Source organism: Xyrauchen texanus, chromosome 13, assembly GCF_025860055.1.
Source record: "Xyrauchen texanus isolate HMW12.3.18 chromosome 13, RBS_HiC_50CHRs, whole genome shotgun sequence".
Lineage (NCBI taxonomy): Eukaryota > Metazoa > Chordata > Actinopteri > Cypriniformes > Catostomidae > Xyrauchen > Xyrauchen texanus.
The window spans coordinates 14,887,066-14,912,977 of NC_068288.1; the positions used below are offsets into that span (position 1 = coordinate 14,887,066).

The 25,912-nt window shown below is 40.0% G+C and overlaps 1 protein-coding gene across 6 annotated transcripts in view; it reads right to left on the bottom strand.

Moving 5' to 3' along the window:
* Positions 1–4,331: 4,331 nt before the first annotated feature.
* The window catches only part of setd5 (SET domain containing 5), a 50,223-nt gene continuing 28,642 nt past the window's right edge, over positions 4,332–25,912 (bottom strand). For 3 of the 6 annotated variants that reach the window (XM_052140945.1, XM_052140943.1, XM_052140942.1), the window contains 16 exons: positions 24,317–24,434; positions 24,066–24,175; positions 23,729–23,975; positions 23,341–23,421; positions 23,023–23,247; positions 16,246–16,587; positions 15,659–15,904; positions 15,345–15,465; positions 14,969–15,231; positions 14,807–14,863; positions 12,674–13,162; positions 12,147–12,239; positions 10,478–10,737; positions 7,704–7,849; positions 7,566–7,630; positions 4,332–7,476 (listed from right to left, as the gene is read on the bottom strand). In XM_052140945.1, the coding sequence (XP_051996905.1) occupies positions 6,952–7,476; positions 7,566–7,630; positions 7,704–7,849; positions 10,478–10,737; positions 12,147–12,239; positions 12,674–13,162; positions 14,807–14,863; positions 14,969–15,231; positions 15,345–15,465; positions 15,659–15,904; positions 16,246–16,587; positions 23,023–23,247; positions 23,341–23,421; positions 23,729–23,975; positions 24,066–24,175; positions 24,317–24,434 (3,388 nt within the window). In that variant the 3' untranslated portion in view covers positions 4,332–6,951. The remainder of the gene's footprint in view (positions 7,477–7,565; positions 7,631–7,703; positions 7,850–10,477; positions 10,738–12,146; positions 12,240–12,673; positions 13,163–14,806; positions 14,864–14,968; positions 15,232–15,344; positions 15,466–15,658; positions 15,905–16,245; positions 16,588–23,022; positions 23,248–23,340; positions 23,422–23,728; positions 23,976–24,065; positions 24,176–24,316; positions 24,435–25,912) is intronic. The other 3 variants (XM_052140948.1, XM_052140947.1, XM_052140944.1) reach the window with 2 other exon arrangements.

A 25,912-nucleotide genomic window follows, 5' to 3' on the forward strand; every position in this document is an offset into this window, starting at 1 on the left:
TACGTTGGAAGATTTCTGGAGCACTCGTGATTCCGAATGGGAGTCTTTTAAACGCATATCTCCCAAAGGGTGTTATGAAGGTGGTTAACCTGATGCTTTCTGGGTGTAGAGGTATCTGCCAAAACCCGGAGGCAGCATCCAATGAGGTGAACATGGTTGCGCCACTGAGTTTAGCGGTAATTTCCTCAGCAGTAGGAAGGACATACCTCTCTCTCCTTACAGCCTCGTTTAACCTCTTCAGATCAACACAGATGCGCACCTTCCCATTCTTTCTTGGAACTGGCACCATTGGCGCACACCAGTCAGTGGGCTCAGTCACAGGCTCAATCACCTCATTTTCCTCCATGCGTTTTAATTCCTCTTTTACTTTTTGCAGTAGGGGCAACGGGACGCGACGAGCAGTGTGCACTGTGTATGGCTCAGCATTATCTCTTAACCGGATTTTAACAGGTTCGGTTTTGAGTGTTCCATGCTCACCGAATGCTGTGTGGACTTCCTCGACACGTTTCACAAGCCCCATCTTCATTGCTGTAGCTCTGCCAAGCAGATTGTTCGCGTTTCGCCCACTGATGACATATACTGGAAAAGAGTATGGCTTTCCTTTATAATCTGTGTTGGCTTGGAACTTTCCTAAACAGTCCAACTGGCCACCTGGGCTGTACAATGTGACATTAGATGACTCCAATTTCTTGTCGGGAACCATTTTGTTGAATGTCTCTTCTCCCATAATGTTTACATCTGCACCTGTGTCAATCTTGAATTTGACCGGTATTGTTCCAATTGTAAACTGTATTGTCCATTGTTCATCACTTCTGTTTTCATTTGTGACTGCACCCAGGAAGTATGGTGTCTGTGAAACAGTCTCTGTCACTTCTCTGACTGATTTACTGTAACATTTCTTTTCCCAGTGACCCACCTTCTTACACTTATTGCATGTTGAGTTCCTGGCTGGGCACCTTTCTGGATCACTGTGTTTAAATTTTCCGCATTTTCCACATTTCGAGTCTACTTGATCACTTTCTCTCTTTTTAGGTTTCCACTTGGGTTTTCCTCTGCCTAATCCTCTCCCGCGGATTTCCTGTACCGCTGCATGTGACTCACCCTGTAGGTGAACTTGGAGTGCAACCTCCTCGGACTGGCGAACAGTTGTAATGGTTTGGGCAAGTGTAAGATCAGCCATTAGCTGCAATTTACGAGACAGTTCCTTGTCTAAAATGCCCACAACAATGCGATCGCGGATGTGTTCGTCTCTATTTACACCGAAGTCACAATGTTCTGATAACTCATACAGGGCTCTGATAAACATTTCAGCTTTCTCACCGGGCGCTCGCGATCTCTGGTGAAAACAAGCGCTTCGTGAATCACGTTGCGTTTAGGATAGAAGTATGCGTCGTATTTTCCCAACACAACATCAATCTTCGTCTCATCCCCCTCCGTTTCAAAGGTGAAAGACTTGAAAATATTTTCAGCCTCAGCCCCCATGGCATAAATCAGCGAACTGACCTGAACTTCGCCGTCCTCTTTACTTAGTTTAGTGGCCAGCCGAAATCGCAGGAATCGTTGCTTCCAGTCCGCCCATTCATTTGGACGATCAAAAGCGAAACTTTCCGGAGGATTAAACTTGGCCATCTTTCAGAAAAGCAATGTGTCCGTCAAACACTTCTGACACCATGTAAATAATTCAAACGTCCACACGAGTCTGTGATTTCTATGAACACTTTTGTATTGTTAAACAACCTGCATGTAACATATATGGAAAACGCTCAACGTAACTCTACACAGTTGTTTTGCACTTGACTCAGGGGAACGCCCCCTGTAGGGACGTAGCAGAATGCCCTTAAAGGCATAAAGCCACATTTACATGTGCACATTGTATGACAGTGACGTTGGATTTATCTCCAGTTCTTGCATGTGTTTATAGTGCATGTCTGTATGCAGTGCATTATGTCAGCAGAGACTCACATAAAGGCCTCATAAAGGCATCCATAAGACTCCAGTGGTTTAATCCATGTCTTCAGAAGTGATATGATCGGTGTGATAAACAGATCAATATTCAAGTCTAGGGATTTGGTGCCGATAACAATATATATGCAGATAAATCTATATCTGGATATAAATCTACGTTTTGTGTGTCTGATAAAAAAACAAAAGACTCACCTTATAAAGCCACTTCTATTGAAATCCATCATGTAAAGTGGATTATTATTCTTATTTTAAAACAAAAAGGAACCTGCAAGAAACATCTAAAACTTTTAAATCCTTTACCAAATGTAGCCTAATATAAACCAGTTAAACAAAGAAATGTTACATTCCTGTGGCCAACTTCCTTTTATTTCAAAAAGCATAATGACTCTGTATTTATGAGCAATGCAAACAAGTCTCAAACTCACAATACGCTTAAAAATATATATTTTTTAAATGCATGTGACATAAATACTGTGCAATGGATTGTTTACTCAGACCCAGTATGATCCTCTAAATGGGGAGGGGTATTTTTCTCCCCAATCTGGAACGCCCAATTTCCAATGCGCGCGTGGTGGCGTAGTGACTTGCCTCAGTCCGGGTGGCGGAGGACGAATCTCAGTTGCCTCCGCGTCCGTCAATCCGCACATCTTATCATGTGACTTGAGCACGTTGCCATGGAGACGTAGCGCATGTTGAGGCTTAACGCTATTCTCCGCGGCATCCACGCACAACTCACCACACGCCCCACCGAGAGCGAGAACCACATTATAGTGACCACGAGGAGGTTACCCCATGTGACTCTACCCTCCCTAGCAACCGGGCCAATTTGGTTGCTAAGGAGACCTGGCTAGAGTCACTCAGCACGCCCTGAATTCAAACTCACGACTCCAGGTGTGATAGTTAGCGTCAATACTCGCTGAGATACACAGACCGTGTGAATGTTTAGATAATTGAACAGAAGGGTGGAAATCAGAACAAAGGGCCGTCAGAGGGCCAGCAAAACCAAACAAAAACTCAAACCAAGTGGATCAGAGGGACATTACACTTGCAGCATTACTGATTTCTTGCAGTTAAAAGACCGAGAGTGGTGCTCTCCCCACTTTAGTTGAAAAAACCAGTCTACCACTTTATATGCCTGCATAGCGCATAAGGGGTGAGCACCATGTGCCATCTGATTGCCGTGATTATTAAAGTGTTCAGTAAATGTCACCTCTGCTAAGGAGCTCTCATAGCGTCAGCTGCTGACGCAGCGTCTTGTTTCCTTCTTCAGAAGCGGGCTGGTCATCGGGAGTACCGGGAATTTTCCCAGTGGCCGGGATAGCAGCAAAACGGGGCTGCAATATGCCGAAGGGGACAGTGAAACACATCATCACAACACTCACCTCCCCCATGCGCCTGTGCTGTCACCTTTCTCACTGTTTTTTTGCACTCATTTTTTGTGAAAATGTATTAAATTGACCCGAGAGAACTACACCATTATTGGTAGCTAAAAAAAAAAAAATCGTATGATTCTGCAGAAATCTGTGCACGCAGATTCAGTCTGGACCTGCTGACTAGTAAATTAAAATGAACGTAAAAAAAAAAAAAAACCACTATAACACTACTAAAAAAATACTGTATGTATTAATAAAAATGGAAAACAAAAAGGTTTAAAGATAACAATAAAAATCACTTTTGTTTGGTTTACATGACTCCAAGAAGAACAGAATACAAATAGTGTCGAATTCAAGAAGGATCATAATATTACAAGTATGGCTTTAGAAGCACAGACACATGATGATAAACTGTCTTCTCTCATCCAACTCCTCGATGACACACGCATGCACAGCGCCCCCCAGTGGACTCAATTGTAACTGCGAGATTTAGAGAGATTCACAGGCAAAACAGTAATTCAGCAGCGCTGCAGAACGAGTACCCTATTACTCGTGCACATCCCTAATAACAGAACTTCAATGTTTATAAATGTATTTCGAGATCCCCAAGTTCAGTTTAACCATTCATTGCACTGCTGTTTTAGCCCAGGTGTCACAAAGTTTAGACGTTGTGAAGTTAAGGTAGAGGACTACATGTAAGAGTAAAGTCAGCTGGTGGAGTTTCTGATGCACCCCTAGGGTTTGGTGCTCTGAGCAGACTGCCTAATATGCATATAGTGAGCAGCGGCACAGATTAAATTAGCTCCTGACCACCCAAAGGATGCCTCCTATAGTGGATGCCTTTTTTCTTCTTCTTCCGATTCACATTCGTCTTGCATATCGCCACCTACTGGGCAGGGAGAAGAATTTATAGTAAAAAGGACTTAAATATTGACGTTTCTCACCCACACCTGTCATATCACTTCTGAAGACATGGATTAAACCACTGAAGTCTTATGGATTACTTTTATGCTCTCTTTATGTGATTTTTGGAGCTTCAAAGATCTGGTCACCATTCACATACATTGTATGGACCCACAGAGCTGAAATATTCTTCTAAAAACCTTAATTTGTGTTCAGCAGAATAAAGTCATAATAAAGTCATACCCTCATGCCATCCCAGATGTGCAAGTAACTGAACTTGATTTTTGGGTGAACTGTCCCTTTAAGTTGTGCTCACACTCAGCACAGCACTCTCTGTTGGTCCACAGTCAAGATCGGGTAAGTGCTGGTTTCTGATGCACTTTATAAGTGCATTCCAGCTCTCTGAAAGTGTTTTCTTTTTGCTTTCCCCAAATAATTGTGTATTTATAAGGATACAACATTTCAAGATGGTCATATGTTCTACAGACAGTTATTTCCACAAGTCTCTACACTAATATTGCAGAAAAACAAAGCTTGAATCCACTGATGCAGAGAAACTTGGCTGTATTTAGTGGTGATATTACTCCTGCAACAAACCTGCCCGGGAAGGAAACATAAACATTATGTATTTCAATTGTAAAACAAAACACCCAACACATATTTGATGTCTTCAAGCAAAGTAGCCTGATGTGATTCAACCAAAAATGACACATTTATTATATAGATCCAGGATCAGGCAGAGTATATGCCCTCTTATAACAGAAATCATGTATGTGGTGTATCGAATCATGCCAGTCAAATGCTGGTCTACACATGGGTGTGGTGATGCCAGTTCAGACTTTTCTTCAATGTCACGTCCACGTATCCACGCCAGCAGGCCCTTGTGTGTGTGTGCGCGTGCATTTCAATGGCTTCTTTATCATCACCATAAACTCTTTCCATGCAGCAGTGTTCAGCAAACGCCAAAACTACTTTTAAAAATGTGCTCGGTCACAAATATTTTATTAAAATCCATCACATGACTTGATTTTTACGGTCATGAACAGGGACATTGTGTAAAAAAACAACAACAAAAAAAAAAAGTTAAACGTTGCGAGAAAAGTGCCAAATGTTTGTGGGGTTTAGAAGTGATCAGTCCCAAATAAAACCTCCTCCCAAGACCCATCCTACACTTCAACCGTTACAATGACACATTCAAAACAAATATCATGCAACAAATCTGGTGTACTCTATTTCTCAAAGAACATAATGACACTTCACCCAGTTACACATGATCAGTTTTGTTTCTTGGTTTTATAACTTTCTGTAGATAAGGTGCTGGCAAATTCCGGGTCACAAAGTCTTTCTTCAAGACTTTTGCCCCTCTAAGACAGACAGACATTCATGTAAACCAGTTAGCTAAGGCTGACCACATTAACCCCTCAAAGATCATTTTACATTAGGTGAAAGAAAAACAAAGACTTAATCTTTTCCATCTCTTGATCAGTCCACCAAGCAGACAAGTTTTGTTCAATAGACCACTCCTGTGGTCATCATGGCACATGACTTGGTGACATTAAGAACGGTGTCATCCAAGGGAGGTACAGCACTCTGCTGTATCCTATTCTATTAAAAAGGGCCATCTTGTGAGTAAAAATAAGGGGAATTTCGGAGCCCACAGCAGCATGACCGCTTTGTCTTTTCTCCTGATCAAACCGTTTGGCCAAGCATTTGTCTCCTCTCTTATTTTTGTGTTTGGAATGCAAAGACTGGTCAAAAAGACAGGAAATCTTATGATGTGTTCACTACAGGAGGGCACAAATACTATAAACAAAAACATTTCTGCAATGCAACTTCTTTTCTAAATGCCCAGTGCATTCCAAGTCACAGAGAGAGTCTTCAACAATCACTGGACACCAAAATGTCCAAAGAGAGCATCTCGGGAAACAATACCAAATAGCATTCAAATGAGCCAACTGAAGCACCATAAAATCTGTTTGTCAAGTATTACATATTAAGTGAGGATATTCATCTCCAAAACCAAAGGAGTAATTTTATGACGCTAAAAGGAGAATTCAACTGGCTAGATGCCCACCTGACCCTAAAGATAACTAGACACTGGAATGCTGCAGACTAAGAACGGCTTTCGTGCACCCATGAACGCACTACGGAACCGTTCTGAGGAGGACTTTTGGATAAAACTGAACATCAGAATGCTGAGCCCACACGTGTACTGCATCTTACAAGATGTAAGAGTGCCATTTCATAAGGTCAGAAGATCAATCATTAGACAGAGTTGAAAAGCCATTAAAGATTGTTCACTTTTTACTCCGAGAGGTCTTCAACACGAGAACCCTACTTTTAGAGAAACGGGTACAGTTTCGCTTTAGCAGTTTACCACCTACTCTTAAATACATGCACCTAAGCCTTTACAAGTCATTGACACATCTGGATACATTTTCAATTATACACTTAAATCTTATTTTATACTCCAAACTAGCTACTGTAATGTTCCGTTGATTTGAATGATTGTTATGAAGTCCACTCTAAGTTACATGTAAATTCAGCTTTTGGAAAAACAAAAAGAACTGTGAAGGCAAAAGACAAAGTTTATACATCGCCCAACAGATTTTCTCCACAGGTATAGGTGAGGTGGTGTCACACATACACACTTATCGTTCTGATACACACACACAAACATACATACACAAACACACACACTCACAGGGTCCTAAAATGTCCCTGACTGTGTCTGTACCCCTGAACCCTGTAAATGTCGTTGTGAATAGTGCTGTGTTCCAGAAGCAGTTATGTGTCTTGAGTTGGACTGATTAGGGCTGTACACCCTGGATGACTGTGCCAGTCTGGAGCCATGAGCATCCTGTGTGTGCGCTACTGCAGTGCCGTCCATTTGAAGTTGGCCTTGAACTCTGGCGGGTAAAGTGAGAGCAGCTGACACGGTGCGGTCTAACCATTTTGCTTTAAGATGAGAGGTGTCCATACCACCTCCGGAGTGGCTGTGAGGTTGCGACGCACCCATGGCTGAGTTCACTGAGGAGATGGGGAGTCCTGAAGACGATGGGATTTCTAGGGGTGGCTGGGTGTGTGTGGACAGCTTGGAGTAGTACCCCTGTCCTCCAGAACTGCAGGCGGAAGGGGAGGGGATTAAAGAGGGACAGAATGGAGAGGAGGAGCTTTGTTGGTGATAGGTGGGACTTTCTGAGTGCTGATGGGATTCGGGTTGAAGAGGCAGCATCTGCGGGATGTCCATTAAAGAGGAATTTAAAATATGCATGTGATATGGTATTGAAATATCGGTCTAGTTTTGCATAGTGAGAACTGTACCTGATGTGGGTGGACAGAAGGACTCCTCGTGGCCAAAGATGAACCCTTGATGTCATCAACTCCATCTAACAAGACACAGTTAATGACCCTACAGCTCATATTCATATCATACTTAGTGCTGTGATACAAGGAACATACCAGAGCTCCTGTCATGACTGCCGATTTCGCCATTCGATCCAGCCTCTGCTCTTTTAAGAGCGCACTCTATCTTCAAATTACCCCTCAGGACACGCTCGAGAGCGCCGTGTCCTTCCCTTAACCGCTCAACCGATGTAGGCACCATCCTGATAGACATGGAGAAAGCCACATCCACAATGACCATTTTAAAAAAGATCTATGCCAGTAAAATCACAGATGCAGTTTATTGTGCAACCAAAATCCTGATACAGCCCTCTACATTGCGAGTAAATTTCAAACTATGCGACCAAAAAACGTATTAGTATTATTAGCCACTGGCATGTAAAATTAACATTTCACTCGCCAGTGATCGAGCTGTGTAGTGTCGAAGCACTGAGGCCCTTTTACTGAATAAAAAGCACTCGTGTCTCACAGATGAACTCTGAGCATCTCAGGACACCGCAGATGTCACAAGAGCGTGTGAAGATGAACCACTTCTCGAGTGGAGGTTTGCACCAAACTCCCGCAAAAATATAAACAAGGTATAAACGCATTCATTTTGTGAACGCAAAGTGACTTTGTAATGGTAAATGTCCGTGGTCATTGTGAGTTTATTCACGCAGTTTTAATAGCACGCAGTGAGACGGAGGAGATGTCCTGCTCCATTTCTGTGGAGATGATCAAATGAAAGAAACAGAATCTCTAAGTCTTCCTTCATGAGAAATAAGGGCTTGTGAGTTAATCAGAGAGCCTTAAAATAATGTGTGAAAGTGAAGAATTTAAGGCAGAAATATTTTCTATTGCATAATATATATATATATATATGCAGCAGTTAGTTCTGGTCCTCGAATCTGATTGGACGAGAGACGTTCCATGAGAACTGACGCTTCACTGTGTGTGTGTATCACTCCTCTTGTGTTCGTCATCCTAAACTAAAATGTGAGAGAGTGCAGATGTGTTAAGAGCTAATGTAGGCTATGTGTCTCTTTTAAAAAAAAAATTATGTATTACATAAGTTAGCCATCAGGTGGTGGCAAAAGATCATTGTGTGAAATATGAGCCAGTGAAGTGACGTGAATCCGCATCAGCCGTTTACACACAACAGTTCTTGGTGATTGCTTGTAATACTACTAAACTACTAAAGCTGGGAAATATCTTTAAACTGCTTTAAACGAACATCTTCAGCATTACAGCTCATCACAGCTGAGAGACACAACAGACTGATTAATTACACAATGGGTGCCGTTTAAAATGGCGGAGGACATTGAGGTTTCTATAGTGATCGACTCTTGTGCACCCGCTACCGCAAAATAGAGAGAAATATCCCCGCTTGGACGCTATTTTACCACTGAGAAAGCTGATCTTCAGAAAGCTGACAGCATCTCTGCTTGGGTGTGGCAACAGGTGATCACACACTCTCTCACTCACACACGCACACTCAAGCTGTTTCTAACAAGTTATTGGATAAACAAATTGTGATATTATTACTTAAGCAGGGAGCAGGTGAGTCTCTCTCTCTCTCTCACACTATCCATCTCTCTCTCTCTCTCAATCTCTCTCTCTCACACACACACATGCTCCATCTCTCTTAGAAACAGCACAAGTTGTGACATTATTTCTGAAGTGATATTTTTGATTTACTATTGAAGGTTTGGATGCATCATTTGTTTTGAACCAGCAACGGCAGATTCTGATCAGTGGCGTAAGAAAGTATTTCTATGCACAAATATGTTTTTATGATCGTACTCAGTTTTTCCTACTTTTTCAAATGTACTTGTTCATTGAACTGTTGTATATAATCAATATCACACTTGCAATCATGCTATATGTCCCTAAATCAGCACTGATGAGATTACCTACAACACTCGAATCACAGCAGTGCTGATATAGGGCCATATCGCACGATTGAGAGTGTGATATTGATTCAATATAATATAATAGCTATACAGGTTGGATGAGTTGCAAAAGAAAACAAAACATTGAAAAGTCCAATGGATCAAAAGTAAATCGTACAAATAAGAGCTATATTTTATTTATTTAGACATATTTTGATAATTAAATGTGATTTTAATATGACTGTAATTCATACGTTTTTGAAGCCTGAAAAGGAAATAATATACCCTTATTTTAGTAAATGACCCAAACTAAATTTGTATAAATGACTTAGTCGTGTGCATGAAGTGAGTTTGTACGGTAACGAATCGTCATATTCGTGAAAAACCGAAAACATACAATTAATCGTCATAATCGCAACTATTTGTTTGACAATTAATTGTCAGCCTAATTTCACAATCTTGACACCTAATTTTCATTATTAGGTTCCTACCTTGTGAATCATTTTGTTAAAAATGTGTACGAAATTTTAAACAGTGACAACAGTTAAAAATTTGATTTCATGACATCAGATAAATTGATAGAATGTAAAATTTACAAATTTCACATTCTATCTAAAATGTGATTAAAATCATAAAGTATCATAAAATCATAGAATCATAAAAAAATTACAATATACTATATTGCATGAATATATATGAAGAGGCCATATATTATGCTTACATGTTGTCAAAAGTCTGGTGAGTAAAAACTAAAATGTACTAGCCAATGACGATTCTTTCCCCAACATGATCGAAGAGGGTTGCAATAATTACCAGGAGAAAAAAAAACAATAGCACCTATCAACCTATAGACTTTTGCCGAAAACAGACTATCGGCACGGATTTATCGGTAAAACCGATATATCACTCTATCTCTATTTGATATTTTAGTACATCATGCATGTATCTGTGTGATCTCACCAGTGGCTGGATTCTGATCCACCCGGAACTGTAGTCTGTGTGTGGTTTCCAGACCTGACATCAGGAGGACTGACCTCCTCTATCTGTGGGAAAGTTTGGTGTGCTGGCGAGAATGAGTTGTGCGGAGAGACTGAGGTCTGAAGATGTAAGTGCTGCCGCCCTGGAGACTCTATGAGAGGGCAGAGCGGGCTGAGGTGTGTGACGAGGGGCGCTGGGTCTCTTGCCCCCTGCTTCCTTTTCCTGTACTCCAAGAGCGAGACCTAGAAGGAGTGAAAGGTGCATAAGAAAGATGGAAACCTGAACATATGGGGCTTTTCCACTGCACGGTACAACTCGACTCGAGGTTCCAAGCGAACCAATACTAAATGTGATGTCAAACCCCTGCAGATCACGGATTGGTCAGAGAGAATCGTTACTACTAGTGTCACTGGATTTGCAACAGGGACATCAACCCGCTAGTTTTAAAGTTAGCAACAGTGATAACAGTATCATTTGTTCAAGCGACTTTTGAATTGTAAACAGAAATGGCTGTGCACAAAACCACGCTGTGGTCAATAAACGAGTTGCAGATGTTCCTTTCATTAGCGATGAACAAAATAACGCAAAGCGAAAAAGCATCTCAGGAAGTGTCTCAGCTGTTGGCCGCACACGGATACCACCGGACCGACCAACAGTGTAGGGAAAAGTTAAAAACACTTAAAGGTGACTACAGAACCATCAAGGAAAAGTGGAAGAGGTTCGACCAAATGGACGCTATCTAGACCGGCGAGCAATGGGAGGGAGAGTGTCCTGGACTGGCGTTGATCCACGATGGAGAATGGTACGTTTTGTTACGTTAACTCTATACTCTGCTTGAAAGCTTCACTTTAGTTAGTTGAGCAGCAACTGGAAAGCTTCTAAAACAACAAGGCCAATTTAACTGTTACACTTGTGTAAAATCACCATGCAACAACTGCTAGTAGCTAACAGCTAGCGGTTGTGTTATTGTTTTGTGTCGCGTTTAAGATGATGTTACAGCAGTAGAGGCAGCGCAACTATGGCGATCAGCCTATAATCCCACCCACGCTGATGAGGCACTAAACTGCATTGGAAAGGCAAGCTCAGAAAGGTAAAGCGAGCAGAGTCGAGTCGAACCGTAACGTGCCGTGGAAAAGTGTCAATAGATGATGAACAGGCATGCATTTTACATTACATTGTAATCTCTTAATGCACACATGCAATGGTCACATGTTTGTGTAAAGCATCAAGTGCATGATAAATGGGATGTAGGACGATACATTTATAGTTTTAACAGCATGCACATTTAACCAGCGAATTCAGAACAACACTAAACTGCAACACAACATTAAAAGATCATATTAACCTAGTCGTCCAGAGTTAGTACAACTGACTAAACCAAAAACAGACCCAAATGTTTATTACAATTTTCCCCCTAGGATTCTAGACAGTTGAACAAAAGCAACCACCACACATATGCATACAGACAAATTTACTCTGAGAAATGTTTTTGGATAGAGAGAATGAAAGCATTGGTGTCTTTGAATGGGTTACAACTGCCTGTCCAGCTGTTAATTGAGTAAATTCATTCTTCCCAATACAGATGAGGAAGCATAATGCAATGTTATGGACATGCACACTTCTACATGGAGGCCACTTATGTGATATTCACCATGTTCTGCATTGGCTTGAACTGGCCCCTTACAGCTAATGCCTGGTAACCAGCCAAGCCAGTCAGCTGACTACCAGCACTCACCATGACACTCTGTCTTGAGAAAAGTGGAAAACAAAAAATGTTGCGAGAGTTTTAAGGGTGAAGATGGGAAAGAGAAAGGGGGAGATAGAGCAAGAAAGAGTTTCATGCCAGATAGAAGACAGTAGTTCATGGATTAGGTGTACAGGTATGTAAGAAACACCGGCTTGCCTGGGTTTCTCAAGCTTTTAGTAGTTGCCTCTTTGAATAATAAATTTGGGTTTTTAATCCAAGGGTATTTAATCTTCCATAATACTCATAGTTTAGAAAAAAATCCTATCCATTAGTTACATTTGTAGAAGTGGGGTGATGTATAAGGGAGAAGCACTTTGGTTCTTTAAGTATTATGTGGGGTAACGATAACAGGCACAATGCTTTTTGTTTATAGAGCAAAGTTAAAGCAAATGACTTATAAATAGAGAAACTCTTTTGGCGGGACAACTTGCCTTTTTCTTCTTTGGTGGATTGTTAGGGTGGGGGGATGTGCTGCTCTCTGAATATCCGCCTCCAAACTGTGTGTCCGTATATGGTGAGAGAGAACCAGACCCCACCTCCATAAGCGGCTCCTGGCTACACACTGAGCTGAAGTCAGAGTCAGCCATGGAAAAAGCTCCCTCTGACTGTGGGATGCGTTTGTCACTTACAGGCCCCGCGGGCAGATTGGCATTGAGAGGAGAGCAGGTGTAAATGAGATTAAATTCTGTCCTGAAGTCTGTCTGCTCTCGGGCCGGTGCCTCAATGCCATGTGAAACCAGGGAAGAGTCACCTATACTGGGGACAAGAGCTGAGCTGCGGGGAGTCCCAACTCTGGATCCATTCAAGGAGTCTGGAGCAGCAAGTGACAAGTCATCTGACAGCGGAGTGGGGCTTCCCAAGCTTGAGGAAAGGTCAGGGAAGGCTGCGACCTGTGGAATAAAGTCAGGACGCAAACATGGCTGAGGAGAAAAGAAATGTGTAAAATAAGATTGTTAAATCAGAAAAAAGTAACACCAAGACTTAGTCATTCTTGATTAACACTCATTAAACCCATATGTTGTGTTTCGGTCATTTGAACCCAGACAGATATATAATTTTTTTTTTCTTAATCCAATTGGAACAACATTTCTTGACTTTGTTCACATATGGTATCTGGAAACACCATTTTTCTTTTTTGACAATAAAAAAAAGGGTTTTATTTCACTTTATTACACTTGTTGTGTTCCTGGTCATAAATGACCGGCCATTGGAAATGAATAGATTAAACTGCAAAATACAGAAATATTAAGTGTTCAGGAGCATCACAATCCTTCAGATAAACATGTGTGGAAGTCTTTGTATATCTGCACACACACGCACACACACCTACTTATCATATGTTGTGTTTGGGCTCGTTTGAAGTTAGTTATGATATATCATTGTTATATGTATGTTTCGGGAAGTAAAAAGGAAAAATGTGACAAAAAGCCACTTCTGTATATTAGATATACAGTATGTGTGTCAATGGGAATTTCATACACTAATTCACACTGTAGTTTGGCCTCTGAGTCAAACTTATTTGCTCATGGCATTCTACTCATTGATAATTTATTATGTTATATTTAGTTATTTATTTAATTCCACAGGAAGTGGCCCCCCCACTAGCCCGGCATAAGCTCAAGTAATCCTTATATCAACAAAAATATGTTCAAAAAGGAGTACAAAATTACTGGTCATAATTCCTTAAAAAGAAGTTGATACAAAGATCTAACACAATAACTTGTGATAATATATCCAATATGAGAAATGTATAAACAATCTTAGTTTTCCGGTCATTTTTGAATTGGAACACAAAATGTGTTGGCAAAAAATGAACACAACACAAGGGTTAAGTACCTTCATCACAAATGTAAAGACGACTGCTGCGGACATGATGAACTTAAAGGCAGTCTCACAGAGCCAGACCTTTAACTATTATTGAATGATAATATTGACGCAATTCACAACTTCACAACAACTCTGCCATCATTGGTGTGTATGTGTGTATGTGTGTGTGTGTGTGTGTGTGTGTGTGTGTGAATGAGACGTAGTGTAAAGCGCTTTGAAAACCGCTAGGGTTAAAATGGCGCTATATAAGTGCAGACTATTTACCATTTACAACTTTTTATTTTCAAACAAATATTTTTAAATCAAGCAATATTTTATTCGAAAAACACTGCCTACAAATACCATTTTTATTTAGGCTCATACTGTAGCTGTGGACTAAAACATTCTTTATTTCAGAGTCCCAAATGCGGTTAACCAAATAATACAAACAATAGTCAAATCAACCATATGTTTTTGGTAACGTGACCTTTACATTGTGTCCTAACCAGACGCAATGAGATCAGATTCCAATCAGACCACATTTTTCAGAAAGCTATTTTTGAATGTTATTTGCATCAGATGGTCAAAAATGTGCATGCCAACTCAGGCTGAGACCAACTAAGAGGAGATCAATTTCAGTGTTTGCCATTGTTAATGGTACCTACTGGTTAAATGTTTAACATGATGACTTGAAGTTCTGCCAAAATAACTTGTATCCTAACATATATTTGATTACGTCAGTAACCACTGAGACTTACTTCTGGAGTCAGAGATTCTGATCTGTGCACAGGAGAGGCCTCGGGAGAAGAGATGTTCTGTGGAAAACAATACAGTCGTGTAATATCAAGCTTCACTAATATGTTCTGACTTCAACAAATGCAAACAAGCTGGGGAAATGAAAGAGCAGTATGTGTGTGCACCTCAAACTGTAGAGGTGTATTGCAGCGGCTGGTTGGCAGGGATGTGTGAGGTGAGAAGGAAAGCACTGGGCCGTTCTGCCCCTCAACCTCTCCATCTAAATAAAGCGGGCAAGGAGTCAGGAGGGGGTGAAGAGGCATCACGGGAAGTTCAGTGGACAGTGGTGGGGTGATGGGAGACAATGGTCGCAACAACAATTCAAAGGGTGGAGGAGCCATTTCTGATGTATACTTTAACCTCCTCTTCTTAAATGGTCCTGTCAGTTCTGAAAGAAAGCCAAGATCAAAGAATATCTCAAGAATAAGTTCAAAATACAGATCTATGACACCACGGCATGCAATGTATGTTCTACTGTCTCAGCAGTAGAGGGAGCATTACCAGATCTGAATGGGAGAGAGCTGCTACTGCTGGTATTACTTTTGTGGGAAGAATTGGAGTCTGTTCCATCTTCCAAGGGGCCAGATAACATGCTCTCATCAAGCGCTTGTTTCATCCACCTCTGCTCAAACAGACATGAACAAAAGCACACTGTATATGTAACTAAAATGAACCCAACACAATATATAATACAGTGAGACCAACAAGTAATTTTTTCAGGGAAATCCAAATCCAACGAAAAAACAAGATAAAACTCTAAACCTGAACAAGACATAACAGTGGTAAAGTGCAGTTATTTGCCAAAGCATTCCAACCTTCTTGCAAGAACCATATGAGGGGTCAATGATAAGTGGTCGTCGGCGTCTTTCAGGGTTAAAGGGTGAACCAAAGCGAACATAGTGTTTGGGTGTAGTACAGATGAAGGGTGAGTGAGACAGTCCTGGCAGCATGTTAAGGGTGGTGGCCAGAACTGTGGGGTCAGTGGTGATGCGTAAAGGGCGTTCCAAAGACTCCTCCACCCGCTCGTGAACCTTATCATTCAACCACTCTGTTACCAGATACTGAGAGAGAGAGAGAGAGAGAGAGATCAATGTTAAATGTACATTTACAGCTCTGAAATACAGATGACCAATATGATTACTACAGCCAAATTCTGATTTGTTTGAAATTAATCTAAAATGTATATAAACATAGTGTTTGGGTCAGATGAAAGGTGTGTGTGAGTCCCAGCAGCATAACATATATATTATAAGAATAGTTCATGAAGTAGTTGGGTATCATGCACCCCTCGTGCTGAAAATAAGTTTCATCCATCAAATTTGCAATTGGGCTTTTAGGAAAACATCAGAATTAACCAATCTGGAATTTAGTATGCAAGGTGATGGTTACAATGGTTGCTCACCTTTTTGGTTTTGGGGTATCTGACATTTGCCTTATTACCCATCACTGTAGAAGAGGCTCCATGTGTGTCACTATCCTGGAGATGTCCAGAGCTCAGAGCTCCCTCTCCTTGTCTCTGCTCTCCGAGACTTGCCCCTGCACCCCCCTCTTCAGCTCCTGGCAGAACTCCTTCCGCTGTCTGCTGTGCCAGAGCCTGCCGCTGTCTTCGGGCACGCTGGGCTGAAGTGGAGCGGTATCGAGAGATACGACTTTTGGGTCGTGGTTTGGAGCTGCGGGCAGCTTGTGGTTTAGGGGCAGTGCTGGGCAGGGCAGATGTCTTCTCAGAGTCAATGGCTGTTGTGTCCTAAGAGACAATGAAAGTGTGTAAAATACATTTCATTAACCAAATTAGTATGATACCGTATCCACGAATGCTTTTAAAAGGTCAGAAATGGCAGAGTCGTCGTGCACGAAACTTGGAAATTATTGAATCCCAAAAAAAGTGAGTGCATATGCAATATACAGATTCTGCGTACTGTAAACATAAAAGGTTTTCAGATTTATATAACTGTATATGCCAGAAGCTGTGCAAAATTCACTTTATATATCCCGTTTAGAGATTTAGGGACAAAGTTGCACATGTTTTTTTCCCACCCTTTTTCCTCCTGAAATAACCATTTATGAAGCTTCCAACACCAGCGGTTACTATGCATAAACTAATCGGCATACACATTCCATATGCATATTGCTATCCAGACACATGATACAATGTTTGCCAGAATGAGAAACTAGGAAAATAGAAGATAAAACACAGTAAATGTTGCATGTGCCTATGCTGCTCTTAATCATTTCTTAATCTTTGTCTTGTTTAGAGTAAACATTATGTGCAAAACTACCAATATTCATAATCGACTGGTTGGTTGTTTGTTTGAACGACCAGTAGAATAGCCGCTGTTTAAGATAAAAAAAGCACTTCAACAAGGTAACTAATGGACATTCAACAAATAAATAGCCTAAAAATCTATAAAATGTGATTGCTCAAAACTATCCAAGTAAGAAAAGAGCGGCACAAAAACACTTATGCGCATCCTGAATGCAGATTTGCCATGCTTCAGTGTAACCCGGGCACTTAATATTCACCTAGTTCATGACATCAAGCAGTTTAAACCTCTCTTAACGGCAACTACTTATTTAAGCAGTGTCCAACTGAATCATCAAAAGACTTCAATCTCTCCACAGCACATATATGGGAATGTTAATCCCATCAGAGGATTTAACATCGGAAAGTGATCGTCTTAATTTGATGCTGCAAGTTTAGGGTTAGACCTAACTAAACCTAAAGCATTAAGTCCCAGCACAATATGACATCAAAGAACGAAGTGTGATGACATTTAGAACAAAATCTGACCAAAAAAACAACAAAAAACAACAAATGTTTTCGAGCATGTTTCTGTGCTTTGTAACAGCTCACCAGTGCAAACTTTTAGGAAAACTTTGTACCTGGTGCTAAACACCTTACTGCCAATGGTCTACATCATTAGTAGGTGTGACCTGGAGCTCCACCTACTCTGACTAAATGGGAATTAGTTGTTGGCTTCAGTTAAGGTCAGTCAACATGAACAAACCGGCATGCAGATTATAGTCAGCTACATCTGTATGATCATTCGCGTAGAGATATTTCCAAAAACATGTGCGTTTTTTTAAATTAGTCTACAAAATGAATACAAAAAGGTATTACAAATTATGCATTATTTACTGCATTTATATGATTTTAAATCATCATTGAGTAGTTGATTGAGAGATTCTACACAGAGTCATTGAGAACACATTTGATGTCATACTAAATGATGTTTTATATGTAGTCTTGAGTGGCTATTACGCCTCCCACATCGGTGTGGCCGGTGTCTGAATGTTCGCAAACATATGTCATCGTTCAGCTGTTTCAAATTCTTTTGGGCTTTTTAGCGAAGAACGAAAACTGTTATTAACTGTTAAGCACAGAAAGCTAACACTGTGTCTTTCGATTCATTTGATAATTGCTTCTATCATTTAAACCACCTCCACTAACAGTAGATATGCTAGTACTGAACTCCATTAATCTAGTCAGTTGTTGGCTTCGGTGTCTCTCTTCCTGTTCCGGTTGCTGCCGGCTTGCTGCACGAGTCTGTGTTTGTAGCTTGCTAGCATTCAAAGTTCATCGTTTTATCCTTTGCCATTTTTCTACTGTTTCAACTGCATGTATTTTACAGCGCGCACCAGTTTATCTCTTTTTTTTCTCCGCTTGTCTACATCTCGCATCTCGACTGTGTGGATTTGTTATCTACTCTGTGTTTTACACGGATTATTGCATCAATCTCAAACCCTCGCTGCTCAAGAACAACCATAACAACAACAACAAGCAACTTGCGGTAAGTCATGGCATCCACTCATTATTTCTTCCTGCATTGCATGCCACATGTTTACTATAGCTTCTTCCGTCAGCAGTGAGGGATTCACATGTGATTTACATGTGATAAATGTAAGGAATTATTCAGGCTGACAGAGAAGGTTAATGAGTTAGAGACACACATCCGAATGCTAGTGGAGGTCAATGAGAAAGCATAGCTGGAAGATACTGTATCGGATGCGAGTAGAACAGTGAGCAACATACACACTTTGGTTGCGGCTGTAGAGCCCCTGCAGCAGGGCGTTTGGGTGACGTCTCGGCGGCACATTCGCTCAGCATGCCAACTGATGCCAACTCCAACTGTAAGACATCGAATACTTCATATGTCACTGCCTTGAACATTGGATTTAGGATGAACCCCACCGACCCTCACCGAAATGACCTGCCTGTTGAACTGCGATGCTCCTCACTGATCTCTGCCTGCATCATCTCGGTCTAATGATGAACTACACTCTTATAATGGAATACATCAACTATCAATTAATTGCCAACAAAAGCTTCATCAGACAATTAACAAGGACAATTGGATCAATGTGAACTTCTGCAGTTAATCCAGGATGAACTTCAGAGACATTAATCATTAATCTTACAGTACAAACACAATCTGTGTTTAAACACCGACCCTTAACACTTACTTAGTTTGCCACAGTCACCTTCAGCTCGCTCACTGGGGTTATAAACACAATTATTAATTATAAATATTTTATGCACAATTTACAATCTTATTTAATCAAACTACACAATAATGACTAAGACTTTATAGATATTACAGTTTAATTTGACTAGTCAATTAGTCGACCGCCCTGGCACATCCCTACAAAAAATATCTAAACATCCTTTAAACCAGATCAATTTACCTGAAAATATTCTTAGACTTTAAGACTTGTTTTCAGAAAATAAATCTTGAAAATGAAAGTATTAAAAAGTAATTAAATTAGTAATAAAAAAAGATGGCGCCGCAGATAGCTACTTCAGTGTGGAAGGGTTAAGGTAGCGTTGTTGTTAATTACATTTGTAAGTCTGCGCAGACTGTGCTGATGACAAAATTAGCTTCATGCATGCTGTGACAGATGAGCAACACTAGGTGCATTTACATGGACCCTAGTAATCTGTTTGTGATTGGACTAATAGTGCATTCTGATTGTGATGAAGTCTCGTGTAACCACGTCATTCAGAATGAATTGGCTAAATCCGGGATGGCATAAGGGTGATCAGAGAATTTTCATTTTTGGGTGAACTGTCCCTTTAATGAATAGGCAAATTTGAAGCCCGCCTCCAAAAAAGCATACATTAAAGGGCAGTATCAATGCAATGGTCTAAATTGTACCTGCACATCCTGATAGTCATTTGTGAAACCGTATCTGCAAGAACAAATACATTACTGACAGGCGTGTATTCATTTGATTCGTCCTGTGCACATGCTGTCATGGTGGCAGAAAACAGAATTTGAGAATGGAGGAAAAAAGAAACCCATTGCTTCTAGATTGATGACACGTATTAATGTGATATTAAATTAATTCTCATAAGCAATGGTTTTATTCAAAATTATATCAAATCAAAACTGGACTTTGTTTATATATGCATATATTATTGTCTTATTAAAACAAACTATAACAATTTATGTTCAAATTAACCAATGTGCTATTCCCATATTGTGAACTTTGCTTTTAAAGGTGCATTTGTTTGCTTACGTCATCTTGGATCAACACTGACACCTACTGTAAGGCCACAGATGCAGCATCATTCAAACAGAATAGATTTGAATTACTGTTGCAATTACAGAAACTCACTATTCACAGTCATGATTAATTTAATACATGAGTGAAAGTGTCCAATACCAAGACAGTAACTGAGATTAAGCATGTAGTATTCGACTGGTCATGTGTGGGGGGGCTTTAGAAGTTACAGCTTTTACAAGGTTACTGATATGACTAGAGTCTTCATCTCATGAGAGCAGTCATGCTTTTATACATGTTTCCAAAATTACACTTCATTTCTTTAGGAGTAAATATAACTGTTGGCTCTTTTTTCTTTGTGTCTCTGTAAATTTGCTCAATTTATGTTGTGCTCTGCATTGCTGTTTGAATTATATATATATATATATATATATATATATATATATATAAATAAATATTTTTAAATATTTAAAGATAACTATGTATAATTATATACTGATATAAATATGTATAATCTTATATATTTCATTATAGTTATATTTCTCAGCAAATATTTGTATATGCGATTAATCACGATTAATTAATCGGGACACCATGTAATTAATTCGATTACAATTTTTTGATTGACAGCCCTAATATATATATATATATATATATACACACACATCCATGGTGCTATAGCTTTGTGTAATTACTGCGTTTTCTTCTTTGTGAATTATGAATTCAGAGGATATCGTCCTCCACTCAACAGTCATTCTAAATCTTTTACGGTATATCACGACAATTAACATGCACGATATTGTTATAGTGGCCACTTCAAAATACAGTAAAGATAACCAGATAACCTTTTGGCCAAATTGTTTACATTTTTCTGATCGCACAGTAATTTTTATACATCAATGAATCGAGATCTACAACACTGTGTACGCAGCACAAATGACACAAGCGCACGCTGATGTAAACAAACCATCTTGGGAGAGAAACGCAGCCAACCCTTTCTCCGCATTATAATAGGGTTCAGTCGGAAGTATTTTGGTTTCAATAAAAATGCAAAGGGAGTGATTCTATTTGTGTAAAACGTGTGGCAGAAAAGTGACAGTAAAACACAGGAACACTTTGCAGATAATGTGTAACATTAGCCTCAACAACACACGTCTGTACTGATAATGATCAGTGACCCGTTACATAATGACTCTTTAAATATTAAAACATCAACTAAATGGTTTATTTGGCTATGTATCTATAGTGTTGATGGTAGTTTTTCAAACGTTCCAGGGTTCATGGTTATATTTTAATTCAAAGGATAATTCGGTTTTGAAAAGGTAATTATACTTGTAATTAAGAGAACAAAAATAAAGTTAATTTATTGTTCAACCTGTTTTTTGTATGGATGCACCGATACCACTTTCTCTTCCGATTCCGATAATGGAAATCTCCGCATCGGCCGATCCCGATCTGATACCGGTGGTGCTTTTTTGTATAATCACTTTAGAATATCTTCACATTATTGTGTGGAAGTAATTGGGGTTACTCTTTAATATGTAAAGCAACACAAACCTCTAACTACACATAATTTCATTAAGAAACAGTTTATTATGAACTAGTATACTGGATAATGCAGCAGCAACATTAACAGGAATTCCAGTACAAGTCATCAGCAGTAAATGAACTTTTTTTTTTCAAATTTTTTCAACTTGTATCTGGATTTAAATGATTCAGATCTCTTTTATTTGTTCATTTAGTTGTCAGATATCAGCTCACTTTTCATTCACACGGTTATTTTTTGGAAGCCATTGAACTGAAATATTATTATCATTTGTAAACACATACTAATATATTATAATAGTAATACATCTCAATCCTGCACCTTTACCTTTTAAACCCTCAGGCTTTTATTTTGACAGTCAGAACTCTCCAGGACGTCCTGTAAGTGTATGTTTTGTGCTAGTTCACAGTAGTTTAATTCACTTCTTATTCAGATTCTGGTCAAATGCTCCTCCGTGCCGTTCTCAATGCATATTATGCGTAGTGCATGCGTGCGCAGTGTGTACAGAGCAGCATCATTCACTGACGTGCTGGAGCTGCGCGAGCATTTGATATATTTACTGATTAAACAGTGTTTTGTGATTCTCAGAGCTGTCGCACGTCTTCAAGTGTCTGAATAAAATGCACGAGTCATATGAAATACTTTAATGGTGTTTTAATGGTTCTTTTATGTTGTTTTTGGAGCTTGACCGTAACAAACGTGACACACACAGTATCGGATTTGGATCAGGCTCGTCGCACCGACTCCGATCCATTTAAAAGCTTCAGTATCGGAGCCGATACCAATCCAGATACTGAATCGGTGCATCCTAATGTAATTAATTACCGTGAAAAGCTTCAGAAATTATCGTGACAGGAAAATATGATACTGTCACATGCCTAATGTGTCCAACATATTTGCATATGTGGTTATTTTATTAAATATTCTTAGTAAATAACAGTTGTAAATAATCCAAAAGGGCACACATGCAGTTTAATAAATGGCACAAGCAAATTAGTACCATTTATTTGGGATTTTAGTAAATAAGCGTCCAATAGTTACAATATTTTACAGACGGAAAAAATTAGAGCATGATGGATAATGAAGTGATGGGTAATGACTATTTGAAGAAAAAGGGGAAAGTAATTGTACCACAGTGGCAAAGGCGGTGCGTCGTATACTGATTCCTCCACCTGCTCCTGTATCTGGCACACAATTTCCTGCTGTGAAAGAAGGCACCCCCTCTTCTGCTTCCTCCCCTTCCAATTTGGTTTGTTCAGCCACACCATCCAATGTACCCTGAGACACACGTTTCTTTCTCCTGTCAAGGTTCTGGAAAACATGCAAGATGACCTCTGCCTTGCGGTCCTCAAGAGACTGAGAGAGGAACAAGGTGCAAGGGTTGATACAGTGGACCACTGGCTCTGTTACAGTTAAAAAGCATGTGCCGATTCGCTGATGAAGCCTTACCCGTCTATTTGGTATTACTGCACCATTCTCGTCTAACTCGTCCTCTCCATCCTCCATCTTAACTCTGTACATAAGAGCGTCCTGTACAGTAGAAACAAGCTTGAAGCTCAACTTCATCACCATGAGAGATGGGCTTTCTAAATTACTTCACAAAGTATCTGTAATAAGTAAATAGTGGGGTTTCCACTCTTGCTGACTCATGACTTCAAGATTACTGGATAAAGATTTATACAAATCATTTTATATACAGTAGACAGCACTCACAAAGAGCATTTCCTAGAAACATTTCACTATTGAAATTTCCATAACTTTTCTAGATCCAGGAATCACATTTTAAAGTTCCCTGATATTTTCCATGACTATGGATGATTATTTTATAAACACACACCTCTGTGTCGCTAATTCCCTGTGTCTCGCTTGCATCTTCCAGGAGCTGGTTGCTCTCATCAGAAACACCAGTTATAAGCCTATCCCCTTCCATTTCCCTGCGTCGCGCTCGTCTCCTCCGTGTTTCTGCTCCAGGCAGGGCAGGGTATGAAGACTGAGGGGACAGCAGCTCAAGGGGGCTGAGGTTGTGTCTTTGCACAGGACAGTTCTGATTGCCCTTATGACAAGCACAATCCACTTTATAATTGCTGTGGAGAGAGTTCCACCACAGGAGTCAATACAAGCGACTTACAGACACATGTGGTCAAACATAAGTGCAATAGAGATGAGAGACTAACCAGCAGCTAAACTCATAGTCAAACCCGATGGTGACTTCAGAATCTTTTGAGATTTCAGTAACAGCGTAGATGCACAGGTGAATCATCCCCTCTGCAATCATGTGCCGCACCTGTGTGTTAATGCATACAACACAAAAAAAAAAATTCAGACTGTCTGAGCTCAAAAACCATAAACACATACACAGATTATCTGCTGAAGTCTCCCAGAAGGAGCCATCCTACCATTCCAGTCAATAACACAATGTCCTCACCTCAGCGTTAGGCAAGCATGATCTTCTGATGAAGCGAGCATCGTTGCCAAATGTTCGAGCATCTACGCACATCTCCACTTCATTGAACTTTGAATAGAACAGGACAAATGGGTACGGCCTGGAGCACAGATATGAAATCATCAAGGGAAGGAAGAAAGGCAATCCATTTTCAACAAACACCATGTGTTCATGACCCCGTTTACACCGGGTATTTAACTCTGGTGCATTTTTGGGCTGCCGCCTGCCATTTTTCACACTCAAATTAAAAAGTACACCATGCACGCACGCACGCAGGCACACACACACACACACACACACACACACACTGTGGACTAATTACAAAAAATTGGTCGTATTTTTTCAGAAAACTCCCCAAATTAAAAAAAAGTCTCCAATCATTTAGAAATAATATTGTATGTTTATAATGTGTTGTTTTATCACCAGTAGTCAAGCACATATTTTTATGATGATTTGTTTAGCCTCCTTTTCCAGCTTTATGCATATATTTGGTGAAAGCAGATATAAAGTTGTTTGGGGCTTACAGCAGCAATGATTGGTGCATAAAAGAGACGCATGTCTTTGATGACTAACAGAAATAATTTTTCATGTTATGATTCTTTTGAAAAAAATTGGGCAACAAAATAACCTGTACAGTCACATTTCGGAGATTTGATATATGACCATTTAAGTGCCATGTGAAAGACTTTTGTATTCATTTTAAAAGTTGAGCCCTGAGGTCCTCTTATAATGTTGGATACCTTTTTTTTTGTGGTTGCATTAAAACATTAGAAACTGAGTAACATATGATCATCTTCCACCTTATCTCTGGCCCTCTATCTGAAACACGGTTTTGGCAAAAGCACTTCCTTAAAACTTCAACGTAAACACACTGTTCTGATTGGCTAACAGCGTGCAGCCCCTCAAATTCAGCCATTTTTGAAACACAATCAGAAGAGAATGAACAAACTCCACAACATCATAAAACAAAAATTCAGGGGTTACATATAATGCACATCCAACACCGTGCATCTCACTATATTAACCTGTTCATCTCAAGCACAGCCGTTAACACTCACACCCTGTCTTCAGCGGACGTGAATGTCGAGTCATGTCAAAAGCAATAGAACCCATTATAATCAATGATGCGGTCTACCATGGAAGTGTCCGTGGTGGTGTGTTGCTCCGACAGTAAAAAGAGCTGCATGCACTGGCACTACTACTGCCATCAACACAAATGAATGGTTCAGAAGGTTTGTGTCGAAGAGCCCGGTGAAGCCTCAAGCCACTGCATCGCAGTCAATGGACGCGCCCGGTGTAAACAGGATGTCAGCACCATAAACTATCAAACAGTCAAGACTAGGGCTGGGCGATATGTCCAAAACCGTTATTACAATAATCTTTTTCATATTGTTCGATATCGATATTTATCATAATATACATTTACACGTTGCACTTTTATTTAAAAGTTGACGGAAGAAAATAAAAAATGTATTCTAAACAGTCAAAATAGTCTCTAAAAAACTGCACAGGGGGTCCAGAGACGGCCAAAGCAGTGGGGTCCGCGGGATCTTTTAAACATTTTACCGTCTTTTACCG